Genomic DNA, 15888 nt, shown 5'->3' on the forward strand with positions numbered 1-15888 from the left:
AGGCTTTGACCAGAACCGTGTCCACTGGCGGCAGGTCCACAGCTTCCCTTCTACCAATTGGGATCCCTTGGCCTGGCCTACGGGAATTGGGCTGAAACTGGCTCTCTGACAGCCCCTGAGGAGTCCCAGATTGCGAGAGGGCATAGGCGAGGCAGTGGGACTCCACTGGTATATGATGAGGGCGGGGAGGGACACAGGAGGTTGGCTAGTGGGGAGGGACCCTCGGAGGGCCCCAGGGCATGTCAGGCCTGTCTAGTTCAGCCCCAATCAGCCAGACCCCAGCAGCAAGCCAACCTGCCAGTTGCAGCGTCTGCCCTCCAGTGGTCAGTGCACGTCATAGCAAGCTGTTGAGTGGCCTTAGCATATCATTCGTGTATTATGCTTTCATTGGTTGAATGGATGACCGGACACTTAGCATATTAGGCTTTTATTCTATAGGTTGTTAAAAAACAAACAAACAAACAAAAAAAACAAAACAAAACAAAAAAAAAACGGATAGGGCCTGACTGCTGTGTTGCTTTCTGTAAGGATGGATGTAGGTGGGTGACTGGCAATAAGGGTTTCTGCTGGCAACTAGGATGTGGGCCGAGCTGTGATTTGGGAGTCCCTACGGCCTTTCCAAGACATGGTAAACCAGCTAAGGGGCCTGAGAGCCGCCCGTCCTCCTGTCACCTGCTTTACAGCCCTGTGCTGTGCGTCACTTTGCTCAGACACCACAGAGGCCTCATGGGTCTTCATCACCTACAACGGGGTCAGCATGTCTTTTAGTGGCTGTAGGTCTCCCAGAAGGACCCTGTGTTGGAGTCCCTTCTGTGAAGCTGAGCTCTAGGAAGCGAGCAGGTGCATGGAGGCCCTTCATCCTGGGGAATGAGGGTAGCTGCACTGGGGCGGGGCAGGCCAGCGGGTTCCATGGTGCGCATCCTCACCCCACCCCTCTTCCTGCACTAGGATCGTGGACACATCCCCCAGCAGTTCCTTGAGGAGCTGCTGGGGGACATCATGGCCCTCGAGGCTGAACAGGTCCAGAGGAGGAACCAGCCCGCCCACCAGAGCTGGGACCTGGAGCTGCTGATAGAAGGTAGGCAGCAACCCCTGGCGCCGGGGAGCCAGCCTGGCTGTGGCTTCTCCCTCACCCAGGGAGCTGAGCCCTTGGTTCTGAATCTCCTGGGTCAGCCCACCCTCAGCCCAAGTCAGTAGGGTGTGATTCAGGGGCCATTTGGGACCGTTTCATTGCCATTCTACCCAAGGGGAACATGAGGGGCCTGGCAGCCTCAAAGTCAGGACATGAACTACAAGTAAGTAGATTCAGATTTCTCAGCGCCCGTGTGGGCAGTCCCGGGAGCTTCCAGATGACAGCACGCTGACCCCAGAGGCTGTCTTAGATCTGTCCGTGGGGGATTGAAAGCTCTGGATGGCAGGAGCTTCCCCAGTGCTCACTCACCTGCATTATAACAGAGGCCTGGGCTGATTTCCTCCATTCATGTCCTCCTCGGGCAGATGGCTGCAGTCTGCACTCTGTCTCCCTGGGCAGAGACTGCTCAATGACCTCTCCTCCCGAAGGACCTAACCCACGGGTGGCAAGTCCTCGACACACGCGCCCCAGATCCGCTACCCCCCGCAGGCATACTGGTCAATTACCGTGCCTCCCAATCCCCAGCTGAGCCACCCAGACCCCCCCCCCCCACTCTGACGGCTGGCCCGGACCATGCCATGTCTTTGCCATCTCTGTGAGTCTCTGAAATCCTTGACTAGACAGTCAGGTTAGAACTCGGTAAAAAGTGGTTCCAGAAGTTCCAACGTTTGGAACTTCTGCTTTGGCCTCTCCAAGGTCACCTGCCTTCTTCTTAAGGTCTGGATGGCTCCCCTACCGGCCCCCAGCTGAGCCAGCACAGGGGCCACAACCAACAACGGCAGCACCTTGTGTACGACACCCAGCTGACCATCCCCAGCCCTCACACCTTGGCCTCGGGGTGGGGGGGGTGGCCGTCTGGGGTGATGGTCCTCTCGGGGCCAGAGTCAGAGAGGGGAAGTGGAGGCCCTGGAAGCTGGGCTCTGACTCCACTTTGTTTTTCAGCCTGCACGCGGATCACTGATTTGGAGGAGAATACCCATGCCCTCCGGGGCACAGTAAAGACGCTGCAGGAGGAGAACCAGCAGCTCCGGAAAGAGGTAACGGTGGGCGGTGTCCGGAATAGACGGGCAAGCCGGTGGCCAGGTGTCCCATGGGGTGACAGGTTTGGGGTTTGCTCTCAAGCCAAGTTCACTCTGTGACCTGACTGGGGCACGGGCTGGGTCTTTGGCTCTGCAGCTGGAAGAGTTGGGGACCCAACTCACCCAGGACAAGGCCAACAGCCAAAAGGAAGAGCTGGAGGGTGAACCCCAGTCTAAAATCGCCAACACCGTGAGGCCCTCCAGGGCCACGCAGGTAGGCCCTCCAGAGCGCATGTCCCCCTGGCGCCCCCGCCTGCCCGAGGGAGCCTCCGGGATCACAGCCGTGTCCTGGTCATTGATCAGTGATTCCTGGGTGACCATATTCCCTCGCTCAGCTGCAGCTCAGACCAGCAATTCTCAGCCGCTGCCGGCCGCGGGGGCAGGTGTTGCCTCCCTGGGACATTGGCCATCTTGGTGGTGGTTGACAGGACTGAGGGGAGGAGGAGGGCGGTGCTGCTGGCTGTGCCCATTCGATGGTTGTTCCGTAAATATCAGGGTCAGTTGGCTGCTAGTGTTGTTCAGATATTCTGTATCCTGACTGCTGTGCTATGTACTTTTTCTTTTTCTTTTATTTTTAAAATATTTTTATTGATTAAGTTATTATTTTTTTGTGTGATTTATCACTATGCTTTTATTATGTTCAATTTGTAACAATGAAATTGGGGGTCACCGCAACATGAGACACTGTATTAAAGGGTCGCAGCATAAGGAAGGTTGAGAACCACTGGTTTAAGGTTTATTTCGACCTCGATTGCTGGCCCCTACCTAGCCTGGCCCTGTTCCGGGCTTGGGCAGGAGGCAACCAACTGATGTGTTTCTCTCACATCGATTCTTTCTTTCTTTCCCTCTCTCCCCTACTCTCTCTAAACATCAGATATCCTCTCTGGGTGGTAAACGTGGTCGGGGGTGAATGTTCTTGAGCATCCCCAGGAAGGCCTGCGGGGATGCTGCCTCCACATTCTGGAAGGTGTTCTGGACTCTGCCAAACAGGATGAAGGCTTTCTCCTCCAGATCGATGAACCCCAAGTGGTTCTCATCGAACAGGATGACGACTCCAGGGTAGCGCCAGTGTGAGGGACATACGGGAACAGTTTCCATGCCATAGAAACACATCCTGCAGGTCCAGGGGTAGTTCTGGTCCCCTGGGCTCACGCCCACAGGCAGAACAAACGGGACAGGCTGCTCCTCTGCAGCTGCAGCCCCGGACTCCCCTACGCTGGGCTGGGCGGGGCTCTGCCAGCCATGGCCCTCGCTTTCCTCGGTCCCGTCTTCTTGTTGCTGCTGCTGCTCCCGGAGCACCTGCTCCTCCATCTCCCGGACCACGCGGGAGAGCTCCTGGAAGTCGCGGAAGATCTCGCCATCTCGCAGCTGGATGCAGCGCGTGAGGTGGATCTCTAATATGTGGAATTCGATTCCCGTGCTGTGCGTGAGCCTGGCACACTTCCCGTGGAAGCTGAGCATGAAAATCGTGAGGCCCAAGCGATCCGATCGCATTTGCCTTGGAAGAGGCCTGGCCTGATGAGGTGGTCCGGGTGGCTGGGCAGGAGGTAGAGGCGGCGGTAGGTCCAGCAGTGATGCCGCACTGACTGTGACATTCCATATCAGCGCCCGCAGTCCCGAATTCCTCCCTAAGCCGCGTGGGTGAATCCCTTCCGTGGTCTCTCTTCTGGCACTGGCTGGTGAGCCTGTCCTTCCGAAGCTGCAGGTGGCGGCTGTGGGGCCTGCGGTGGCGGCCTTCCATGCACTCCACCGTGGCTGATTTCCGCTCCGTCAGGCGGATTCGGAACGCGGGCTTGAATTGCATTGGGACGTCCACATGGGTGTTAAGACCAGGCCTGTACGTCCAACCAGTAATGCCTAAGACGTCCACCGCTACATACAGCAGTGTTTTATAGAGCTCAATATCTCGCCCCCACAAACCCAAAATGTGTCTGTCTGGGTGGAACAGCTTCGCATAGACTTCTCGGTAAGACTTGCCTACTGCCTCCAGATTCTGCAAGGTCTCACAAACGCCAACCTCCTCCCGGCAGCGCCGTCTCCAGATGTTGTCCAGGTGCAGGGTGCGGCAGAATTTGGTGCAGACCTGGGCCAGGCTGGCCAGGTCGGTGACGGGGAGCGAGGCACAGATAACCACCAGCATCTCCACCCGCAGGTCCTGCAGCGAGCAGTGCGGGGGCGGCCTGGGGCTCGCGATTCTTCTACTTCCCACCCAGCACCCCACTGCGGAGTCCGCCTCGTGCTGCTTTTCTGCTGGGGCCCGCTTGCCCTCGGCCGCTGCCTTCTCAGCCGGGCCCTGGCTCTTCTGAGGACACCGCTTGCCCTGGGCCTTTGCCATCTCAGCCGGGCCCTGGCGCTCCTGAGGACACCCACATCCCCGCGAAGAGTCCAAGCCCCAGAGGCAAGCGCACTCCTCCATGCCTCCTTGCTTACCAGCCACCACAGTCCATTAAGTTATTACATATGTGTCCATATCCCCACATTGCCCCCTATTGGTGGGGGGAGGGAACTCATGCTCTCAGCCCCGTGTTGTCCGTGTCCATTGGTTAGGCCTATATGCTGGCATAGAAGTCCTTTGGTTGATCTCTATGTCCTTTTAAAAAAATAGGCTTTTACATGTGGTCACAGAGGGCAGCCAAGGAGCTGATCCAGAGAGTGGGCATCCTGTGCCCCTAAAGGTCCCGAGTGTGGAGAGGGCGCAGGGCTCCCGTAACACCATGTGGGCCCGGCCAGCGAAGTTCCTTCAGTGCTGGGGGAACCACACTCAGCACGGCTGGTGCTGCCTGCCCCGAGGGTCCCTGCTCTTCTGGGGTTTGCACTTGCCCTGCTCTTGGCCCCTCACTGCATGTGGGGGTGCAGGGATACGGGGTCTGTTGCTCCCCGGGGCCGGCACCCAGTGAGGCATCCTCACCTTTTCCCTCTGGGCAGGAGGATCCTTCCAGTCTGGGCCCCCAGAACCAACAGGGGGCCGAGGAGAGGGAGCTGGAGGAGCCGGGGCAGCAGGACAAGCAGGTGCCCGAAGCCCAGGAGGCCCTGAAGCAGGAGCAGGAGGCCAAGGCCCTGGCCGCCGCCAGAGAGAACCACGGAGAGGAGGAGAGGCTGCGGCAGGAGAACGACAGGTACCCGCCCGCCCCTGCAGTAGCATCTCCGCCTTCAGTCACACCAGCTCCCTCAGCTCCCGCTGCGCTCAGCTCAGGGGAGTCCCCTGGTAATGGTGCCCTTTCACCTGCCCTGTCACGGTCACAGCTGATGGTCAGGAGGGAAGGGCCTCCTGCTGGTGGCTGGGATGGAGCATCGTCCAGGTGTGGGTGACCGCCCCTCCCACATGGATGTTGGGGATGACTGTGTAGGGCACGGCCATCTTCATCCTCTCTCACCAGCCATTCCAGAAGGACATATGCTTGCTCCCCGTCATTCCCGCGTTCCCTGTTGGCGAACTCACCTCCTCACTGAGATGCACTTGTCACCCCCCTTTGGTCCCCATGGCCTGTCAGGGGCCTGTCCATAGGGCGAGATCCTGGAATCGCCTGATGTGCACATTTGCAGCTGCGGTTGAACAAGGCCTCTGACTCCTGCCTGTTTCAGCTCTCACACTGCACACGAGCGTCCCTTCTGTGGTCCATGGAGTGCCATGGAGTCCTCTTCTCTTGCTTTTTGGTGGCGATTTCGCTGTTTGAAACGGCCCCCAGATGGAGTGCTGCAGTGCTGTCTAGTGTCCCAAGTGCACGCTGCGCTGGGCCTCAGGGAAAATATCCGAGTGGCACATGAGGGTCGTTCCGGCCCGAGGTCTGGTGCTGTTGGCTGTCCCAGTGAGCATATGGCACAAAGCGTCCTTATGTCTTGATTGGTTGACAGAAATGTGGCCAGAGAACTGGTGGGGACAGTTGCAGTCTACACTGCTCAGTGCTCGCGGGGGCTCCATAGGACATTATACCGCGAATCCTGAGAATTGACTGCGTTTTTATCCTTCTCTTCAAACAGATGAGGAAAGAGGCTCAGAGAGATTCAATAACTTGTTCGGGCCAGTCCTGAGTGTAGTGGCCCAGTCAGGACTCAAATCCAGGTCTTGTCTCAGCCCAGTGGCCTGACCACGTGAAGCCTTCCTTCGCACAGCCTTGTTTTAATATGTTTGGGGCTACACAGTCAGGTGCCTGCGGGGCCAGGCAGGTCCAGCAGGTGGGGAGGGAGTGTCAGCGGCAGGGCAGGCCCTCGTGGAGAATACACACCCTCTGAAGGCGGTCAGCTGCGGGGCGGACCCGGGCTGCCAGGCCATCCTTTTGTTTCTACTTTTTTATTCTTCTTATTATTTAATCCTCATCCCAGGATACTTTTTCCATTGCCCTTCTGAGAGAGAGGGAGGGAGGGCTGGGACGGAGGGAGGGTGAGAGAAAAAGCGATGGGAGAGACACATCTATTGGATGCCTACAGCACACACCCCTCTATGCCGGGGAGCAATCCCACAGCCCAGGGACATGCCACTGGGAATCCAACCCGTGACCATTCCGGACACAGGCTGATGCTATCACTGCTGAGCTGCCCCTGCCAGGGCCTTTGCTTGATGCGTTCTCCCCACCCTCCCAGAATCTCGGTCGCTGAATGTTGATGTGAAACGGAACATTTTTAGAAATATTGAATAACTAATTACTTTAAATTAAATCACGGAGACTGTGTGGGCCTCACAGGGCCCATCTGTGTTCACATGGAGTCCATGAGCCTCTGGTTGTTGAGATTTCAGGTAGAACCCTGACTCCTGGAAAGCCAGTCGGGTAATTATGCCGATGATAATGATGATGATGATGTCAGTGGCTTTACATAATGCTCCAGAATCTCTTATTTGTGTCAGGAGTTGGGATCAGAAAGGGACTTGGAATTGGGGAGAAGAGCTGGGCAAAGGCAGAGTTTCAGAGCAAAGATGATCTGATTCCAAGTTTATCAAGAGTGTTTCAGTCGAAGAACCCTTTTTCCAAGGAGGCAGACATGCAAAGCCTTCCATGGGAAGGATTTTTCACAGGCTGCTTTGTTGAATTGTGTCCCAGCCTGCCTGTCCTGTGTCCCAGCCCAGAGTGTGGCAGCCGGGGTGGCCGCATAGAACCCCAACGGACACAGTTTAAGAACCTCTGAATGTGCTCAGCCCTCATTTCCACAGGGGAAAACCTGAGGCCCAGAGAGGATGGGGGTGTGATTGAGGTGTATGTGGGACAGAGGCTGGGAGTGCTCCTGAGCCCTGGGCCATGTGGCTCTCCACCCACAGGCTTACTTCCTGGACTGAGCTGCTTCAGGCGGAGCAGGAGGAACTACGCTCCCACAGGCAGGAGCTGCAGGCCTCCATAGAGGAGGTGGAGCAGAAGATGCGGATCTGGGAGGCTGAGTACCAAGACCTGAAGGCGGAGCAACTGCCCAAGGAAATCTTGCTCTACAAGCTGAGCATGCTGTGTGAGGTGAGGCCGGGGGCTGGTGGGCTTCAGGACACCGGGCCTGAACCCGGGGCTGACAGCCTGGGGCTCAGCCAGGTCCGAGTGGGTCCTCATTGGCATCTGTGCCCAAACACTGTGTGGGAATGTCACCCAGAGGCCGCGAGGAAGCCAGAGGCATTTAACGGGGACAAGCACCTTGGCTGGAGGGGATGTGTTAGAAAAGACCTCTCACCAACCTTTGCTTTTGTATTTTTTAAAGCTATTTTTCTTGATTTGAGAGAACAAGGGAGACGGAGAGAGAGATGGAAACATCTATGAGGACAAAGAATCGTGGTTCCGCTGCCTCCTGCACCACCCCCGCGGGGTGCCAGCCCACAACTGGGGCATGTGTCCTTGACCGGATTCGAACCTGGGACCTTTAGTTCGCAGTCCGATGCTCTCTCCACTGTGCTAAACTGGTTAGGGCCTGACCTTTCCTTTTCGCAGGGCCGGGGGGGTGGGGGGCGTGCATGGAAGCAGCTAAGTGCTGTTTTCATTCTGTTCTCGCGGCTGAGCTCTTTGCTCTGTGCTCCCCGTGTCATCTCACTGAATTCTCACAATGCTTTTGTGAGCTGGCGCCCATCCTCATCCTCTGAGGTTGGGTCTGAACTCAGTTTGTTTGAAGCCAAAGCTTGGGCTTTCCCGCCACTCCAGCCCGATGATGTTCTGGGTGGAGAGTTGAGCAACCTCAGCCCCGAATTCCTATTCAGCCAGGCATTTATTTTTCTGATGTCAGAGAGAGGAAGGGAGAGGGAGAGAGGGATGGGAACTTCAATGAGGAGAGAGAACCTCTGATGGGCTGCCTCCTGCACGCCCTGTACTGGGGATCAACCCCTCATCCTGGGCATGTTCCTTGACCAGGCATCTCTTTTGGGAACTCCTGGTGCATGGGGGGCCGCTCCACCACCTGAGCCACACCCTTTGGGCTGCTTCCTAATGAGATACTTTACATTCCTTTTGAAAATGGCTGTCAAGTCCTCAGAGCCTCTTGTACATTTTGCACTGATGGCGCCTCTCTGCTCAGACTGGCTGTGTTTTCAGTGCTCAGTGGCCACACGTGGGCAGGGCTGCGCGACTGGCCGGTGTACTCGGCCATCCCCATGTCATTGGCTGTGTTGGTCCTTGCGACTGGTGAAGCTCATGCCGAAATGGCCATGTTCATGCACGTGGCCCTTTTCTCCTTTTGGGAGCAGTTTCCCAGCAGTGGAGTCACAGGGGCCCGTGGTGTTGAGGACATTGTTGATCTGTGTTTCAGTCGCTCACCCTTGCGGAGAAGGACTGGCAAGAGGAGAAGTGTCGCCTGAGGAAGGAGATAGACACCTTGAAAGAGCTGAACCAGAGCCTCCTGGACGCATGGGGCCAGCACTGCACTGAGAACGTGTAAGGGGGAGGGGTGACCGACACCTGTCCGCACAGGGCTGCGGGCTTCCAGCTCCACGCCCAGGCCTCCACGTTCTGGGCAGAGAGCCCGCCGGCGAACTGGTGTCCCCAGGGCAAGGGAACAGACCATCTTCCCAGTGCAGCCTGCTCTCCTCTCCCCGGAATGGCTCTAGAATTCTGTAAGGAGCGGTGGTTGGATTTTGCTGGCTTCAACGACATGGCCCACTGCCAGCCGCTTCTTAATCTGCTTTTGGAATTAAGCTCAGTTTAAAAATGATGACAGAGGCAAAGAGAGGTACCTAGGGAAGCCATCCAGGTCGCGGATTGAGCCCGTTCTCTGTCTGATTTCCGCTTGAGGGGCTGGAGAGAGGGTTGTGGGTGCGCCCCGGTTGTCCTCCCTCTGCTGACATGACACGGACCTGGCTGCTCCTTGGTGCTAGAGCAGGTCTCCTCACGTGTTAGGGTTCCCGGACCCACGCCACAAGCTCCCCTCCCCATCTTCCCCCCTCGGCGAGCTTGACAGTCATGAGCACCGTGATGTCTGAGTCCCCGGAAAATGCCGGCCCTTCTGGGCCAGGTCCCAGCCAGGACCGATGAGTCCATTGACACGTTTTATATAAAACCAGACTGTTCTTTCTTTCTCCTCTGTTTCCAGCGACACCCGGCAGACGATGCCTACAGGAGAGGTGGAAGAGGACAGAATTGGGGCTCCAAAGGAGGCTCAGTGTCCTGCTCCTAGGAAGTGAGTTGATTTCAGCAGCAGGAACTTCAACGCAGAAGAGGAAGCTGCTCTTTCACGAGTGGGGAATGCCATGTGGAGCAGTGCCCAGAGTGTGGGGCCCACACCTTCCCCTCTAGGACAGGTCCCCTGAGCGCACCTCCCTCCCAGCTCTGAAAGAACTGAGAGTTTCTTTCCGGCCTTCCTCGGGGTTATCCTCTGAGGGTGGCGAATGCCAGCTGCCATGTCCGGTTGAAGGGGCAGAGCGTCTGGATTAGAGCCACTGAAGCAGGACTATCAGGCTGTGTCTCCAGGTTTCAGGACCTAGAAAGCCATGTTTCTGTTTGGGAAGGAAGCGTGGGCCGGACACCTGGGCCAGCACCCATGGTCTTCAGTCAAAGGAACCTCTTGGTCTTCCCTACATTCCTCTGGAGTCTCTGGACGCCAGGGTGGTTCTCAAACACGTTCCCTTCTGCAGAGCAGCAGCCTCGGTGGTGGGCGGCTCGGTCCCCGAGGCTGTGGGCTTCCGTCCAGCAGGCCTTCCCCTGCGTCCGGGCCTGAGCCCCAGGAGCTGGGCCTTCAGATTGTCCTGCCCCAGCCCAGCCTTGAGGGCAAATCACCATGAATCCTGCAAGAGCTCTCTGTTGACATCACAAAACCACATAATTTGCCACCCTCTTCCTGTCCCTTGTGTTGGCGGGGACAATGAGGCCTCGATGAGGAAAGTACTCGAGTTGAGTCAGCACAGTGTCGCTCTGTGGCAGAGCCAGGATTAGAACCAGCTGCGGTTCTTCTTGTGACATTAGAATGCCTCCATTTCCGGTTAGCTGCACTGTATGACCCTTTAAGTTCACTGTTTTCATTGATTTGTTTTTATTTTACTATATATATATATATATATATATATATATATATATATGTATGTATATGTATATATATTAGTATATTTTAACTGAATTCAGAGAAGAAGGCTGAGGGTGAGAGAGAGAAACATCAGTGATGAAAGAGAATCATTAATTGGCTGCTACCAGCACACCCCCCACCGGGAATTGAGTCTGTAACCCGGGTATGTGCCCTTGACCAGAATGGAGCCCAGAACCCTTCAGTCCATAGAGTGATGCTCTACCCACTGAGCCCAACCGGCTAGGGCTATTTTAATTTTGCTCAATCCTCACCTGAGGATTTTTTTTTCATTGATTTTTGGAGAGAGTAGAGGGGAACAAAGGGTTGGGGGGAAGAGAGAGAGACATCAATGAGAGAGACATCAATATGAGAGACACATTGATTAGTTGCCATCCAGCACACGCCCCCAGTGGGCCCAGGGATAAAACTGCAACCCAGGTACAATCCCTTGACCCAGAATCAAACCCTTGACCCTTCAGTGCTTGGGCCACTGCTCTAACCCCTGGGGAACACCAGCCAGTGTCCACTCTTTTTCATCCACATGGCCCACTGGGCCCACCCTGTTCCCCCCTCACCCAGATTCCTCAGTGCCCGGAAGGGGCTAAGTCTGCCCCCTGTCTCACCTATTGGGAGCTCCAGCGGGAAATGAGGAGGCCCTGACTCTCCCTGACATGGCCCTGGGATGCACAATTGCCAGCACACCTAGATGAGCACAGCACCTCTCCCGGTGCCTCCCGGTGACGCAGAGTGGAGGCTGCATGTGAGGTTCTGTTTCCCGAGAGGCTAGTGCGGGTTTCTGCCACAAGGAACGCTTCTCCCGTCCCTGGGTCTGTGCGAATGAACTGCCAATGGTGCCCCACGCCCTGAGGCCACATGCGATGGTCCTGGTGCTGGCGATGCAGATTCGTGGGGAACCTGGTGCTGAACCCCAAGGGAAGGGCCGCTTCCCCGGCTGGAGGGGCAGTGGGGGTTGGCAGTGTCCTAACCCTCTACTCCTAATAGGAAAAAGCGCTGGAGTCGAGCCAGAGCCTTCCTCAAATTGTTCCAACGCCAGAGAGGCCGCTCACGAGGACAAGCCAAGTCACCCGCAGATGGCCATCCTGGGCCCCTGAAGGCCACCCCATCGTGCTCATACTGGGAGGAGAAGGGAGACGCCCGCAGTGGGCCCCCACCAAAAGGTAGGAGGGGCTGGCCTGGCTGCAGGAGGGCAGTGAAGGTGAGGATCTCAGGCCTTCCTCGAGGTCAGGGCAGAACCGACGAGATGTGAGCTGGGAGCGCACACGTGTGCTTGGAGCCTGAAGGGGGTTCCGCACGCCCCCGTCTGCCCCCTCAGGTGTGTGAACACCCAAGTAGAACATGTAAGCCCACGTCACTGTGGCGGCAGTTTCATCCAGAACCATTTAGTTCCTTCAGCATGAGGAGCCTCCCCATCACGTGCACTGTGGTGGGTCCTCAGATATCCAGAGCAGATCTCCAGACAGTTACCGCGGAGACACGCTCAGGAGAGGATGTGTTTGGGGCTCCTTGTCTCTGCCAGGCCTCGGATTAGCCATTTCTGTCGGGGGAGCCCCCATGTGACCCGTCGTGGACATCTGCCAGGCCTTCAGCCAGGCTCGGGCTCTGCTCTTGCTGTTGCTCTGAAAAGCAGGGGTGGTTCTCTTCTCCCACCTGACCTGGCCCTGAGTCCTCCCACCAGGGGGCGCTGGACCTGCTCATTGAGGGCTGTGATGGGAGTGAGCCATTGGCTCCACAGTGGATTTGTAGCTGCATGTGCTGCCTGTGTTTCCTGGGATCTAAGAGGCTGTCAGCTGTCAGCTGCCCGATTTTGTGCTCATAGAAAGAAAGTGATCCGGTGGTGGCAGTGAGGGTTTTGTCAGAATCGCCACCAGCCGACAGTGACTGGGAGGGATGCTCCAAGCTGCACCCTGATTTCAGAGATGGAAGGTTGAGGGGGGGGTAGGGGGATTCCTCTTAGAACCAATTAAACAAAGCCATTGACTGAAAGGTGGTTTAGTTTTCACATTCACTTTGAAATATCATTTTATTGATTATTTGCCGATAAACCTGCCAAACATGCCCCCTGAGAAAGTAAACAATTTGATGAAGGACACTAGGACTTTCTGAAGATGGGGCCAGGCCCGAGATTCATGGGCTCCCAGGGGCTGGGGTGACAGGACCTGACAGGACCCGGGGCCATGACAAGGCACCCTGTGGCTGTGACGGGTGCAGCAGCCATTCCAGGTGGCAGTCACCACTGCAAGTCCTGCTGTGTCACTCGAGATGCAGAAATGAAGTGTGCGCACGCGGACACACTGTCTGGGGGCTGCTGCTTGCGTTCCCGGTCTCACAGGAGGTGAAGTCGGGGAAACGCTCACGTGCAGGTAAATGATCATGAAGCTTACTGCCTTGTTAGCATGGGTTTTCTCCAGAGGGTTCTGTGGCCTGGGGTTTTCCTACTGGCTCCTCACACTTTTGGACATGTATCACGTCCACTTGTGTGATTGGCTAAGTTGATGAATGAGCTATAATCAGCCCAATTGAGTCAGCAAAACCTTCTGAGAAAAAACTGCTTGACAGATCCCCACTGTGGTTTGGATCCCTGAGTGAGCAGGTCAGGGGCTGCAGTTAGTAACGGCAGCCGTGCGAGGGGGCTTTCTGGGCTCAGCAGCCTTTCGGTAGTTGACCCACTTTGTCCGTCTCCTTGAGTTCTAGCTGCCGTGGGAGGTCGGCTCCATTCCTGTCCCCCGTTCAGAGCTGGGAGGGGAGCTCAGGAATGCTTGACCAGGGTCAGCACTGGCCCAGAGAATCGGTGTTGGAGCTGGGACCCGAACCCGCGTCTGACAGGTTCCGGGGCCCGAACTCTTAACCGCTGTGAGCACTGCCTGCCCTTCAAGCTGCTGTGGTCCCTGAAGATGCTCAACCAACTTGGGGCCCCAGCACTGAGGAGTGGGTCCCTTCTCTGTGGTGTGAGCTGTGTCAGCAGGTGGCGCTGCGGGGGAAGAAATAGCAGAGGTGCAGCTGTGCACTTGAATCCTCCATCAGGACTGGAGAAATCCCTTCTGTTCATGGATTGACGTGTTGAGGAAGTCACTAGACCAATTGTCTGCTCTCATAAGACTAGAGCTTAAAGGCTGTGAGGGCTAAACCAAGAGGAGAGGGTGCGGCGCCATCTACTGTGGAAGAATGCTTGAGTTTGAGGGTGTTTTGGTATCAGATAGAGGTAGATATTTTCATTATGTGCAAAGTCATCCTGCCATCAGAGGCTGTGGGAGGTACCAGAATTCTTAGTGAGCCTGGCTGTTTGTCTCAGTGGTTAGAGCATCGAAGGACCGAAGGGGCGCAACTTAGATTTCCAGTCAAGCGCACATACCTCGGTTGCAGGGTTGATCCTGGCCGCGGTTAGGGTTTGTGAGAGAGGCAACCAGTGGATGTATCTCTCTCCCATCGATGTTTCCCTCTCTTGCTCTCTCCCTCCCTTCACCTACGTCCTCCCATCCACTCTCTCTCTAAAGACCAATGGAAAAAAATCCTCCCGTGAGGACTATTTAAAAAGAAGTATTATGACTGAGGTTTCCAGGTGGACTGTTTCACTGCCTGCAGCAGGCCAGAAGCATGCCACTAAGTGTTTGGAGGGGAGCAGGAGTTAGTTGTGTGTGAGACAGGATGCCAGGGAGCCTGTCATTAAAATGGATGAGTAAGCGCAGCTGGTGTGGCTCAATTGGGTGAGCATCGTCCCATGAACCAGGAGATCACCTTCTGATTCCCGGTCAGGGCACACTAGTATGGGCGTGCAGAAGACAGCCGATCCATCTTTCTCATCATGGATGTTTCTATCTCCCTCTCCCTCCCCCTCTCTGAAAATCAATAAAAACACATTGGACAAAAAAGCGGATGAGTAAGGAAAGCTGCCCCCTACATCAATAAACACCCTTGCTTAATAATGTAACCCATGGAAATGGAAAAGCAGTATAAGACATCCACTCCTTGAGCAGTACAGAATGCTCCTCTCGTGCTACGTGGAGCCCTGGCTCCAGCTGCCACTCCAACACTTGACTGGAGTCAGAGCAGAAAGGGTCCACCGGTCCCTGATGCTGGTTGTGCTGGGGGGAATGTTGCGGTCTCTCCCGGGCTGGACTGGATTCTGACTTCCCAAGTACATTTGGCGAATGTAGCGTCATTTGTCCATTATTCAGTTCATTTACTTGCTGTTTTCTGTGTTTTGATCCTTCCTCCCTTGGTTATCCGGGATGACAATTTAGCGATGGAACAACAAAAGAGTGCCTTTTGGAGAAGAAAGAAGCATGTTGCGGTCAAAGACAAGCCTCCTGTGGCCAGCTCTGCTTGGTCTAACGTCATGAAATGCTGCATTTAATGCATCCACCCTCTCCTCCCTAACTTGCCTCTCCCTTTTTTCCGACCATGATGATTTATAATCCTTTCCCTTTATCCCTGTCTTGATCATATACCCTTTATTTCTGAAAATTTTTTAAGTTTCTTTTAAAAGAACAAAAAAACTCCAATAACAACAACAACAACAACAACAAAAGCCCAAAGAAAACCAGTTCGCTTGGAAGAAGAAAAATCCTGAACCTAATGGAAACCTCAGTCGCCATGACAACAAGGCCACGCCAAAGCAGGAGTCACCATCGCCCTGACTTAGTGGCTTGATGTGTCCCCTACTTGGCCTCTTGCACCGGCTGTAACTCCTGGGCTGGCACGGCCTGGTCCTCCCTCGGCCTGTCTCCCGTGGGCGCAGTTGGAAACCCGAGGTCTCTCTGGCTTGGCTGTGTGAGCCCCTCTGCTCCTCCAGGTGACACCACGCAGTGGAGGCCTGATGTCAAGCGGTAAGATTTGGGTGCTTCAGACTTCATGGTGGGTGTGACATTGAGTGGCTGAGGGGCAGGGGGGCAGGTCCTGGGAGAGTGAGGAGGGGCCCGCAATCCCCACAGTGGGTGTGGCTCCGGGCCCTGAGCCCCGGGGCTGCCTGGAGCCCGATGCTGTGCAAACAGCCTGTCCTCGTGCTCCTGGAGCTCCACCTCACGCCTGTGCCACTGGGATTGGAGAGGCCATCGCCTGTCCCACGATGGGGTAGATGCAGGTCTTTTCGGGGTTTTGCCCTCATTTTTTTTTTTTTTAATTGGGATTCTGTTTAGCTTTGACAAGAGTATGCGTTCATGGTAGAAAATTCAGAGATTGCAGAAAGCACAAAATACCAGGTAAACTCAT

The 15888-nt window shown here is 55.7% G+C and overlaps 1 protein-coding gene across 1 annotated transcript; it reads left to right on the forward strand.

Annotated features, from left to right (window-relative positions):
* The first annotated feature begins 900 nt into the window (after positions 1 to 900).
* Positions 901 to 15161, forward strand: LOC308526139 (uncharacterized protein). Its single transcript, XM_081101190.1, has 10 exons — positions 901 to 1078; positions 2075 to 2169; positions 2309 to 2425; positions 4364 to 4609; positions 5137 to 5327; positions 7460 to 7646; positions 8917 to 9041; positions 9697 to 9783; positions 11665 to 11840; positions 14922 to 15161. The coding sequence occupies exons 1-10, from the start codon at positions 1000 to 1002 to the stop codon at positions 15032 to 15034; spliced, it is 1416 nt and encodes a 471-aa protein (XP_080957316.1). The 5' UTR covers positions 901 to 999; the 3' UTR covers positions 15035 to 15161.
* The last annotated feature ends 727 nt before the right edge of the window (positions 15162 to 15888 follow it).

The sequence above is a fragment of the Myotis nattereri genome (genome assembly GCF_964212035.1).
Source record: "Myotis nattereri genome assembly, chromosome: 10".
In the NCBI taxonomy this organism is placed as follows: Eukaryota; Metazoa; Chordata; class Mammalia; order Chiroptera; family Vespertilionidae; genus Myotis; species Myotis nattereri.

Coding starts and splice junctions, on each gene's coding strand:
- LOC308526139 (XM_081101190.1), top strand. CDS start 1,000: ATGGCCCTCGAGGCTGAACAGGTCCAGAGGAGGAACCAGCCCGCCCAC. Junction 4,610..5,136: donor GAAGAGTCCAAGCCCCAGAG/GCAAGCGCACTC, acceptor CCCTCTGGGCAG/GAGGATCCTTCCAGTCTGGG. Junction 9,042..9,696: donor CAGCACTGCACTGAGAACGT/GTAAGGGGGAGG, acceptor CTCTGTTTCCAG/CGACACCCGGCAGACGATGC.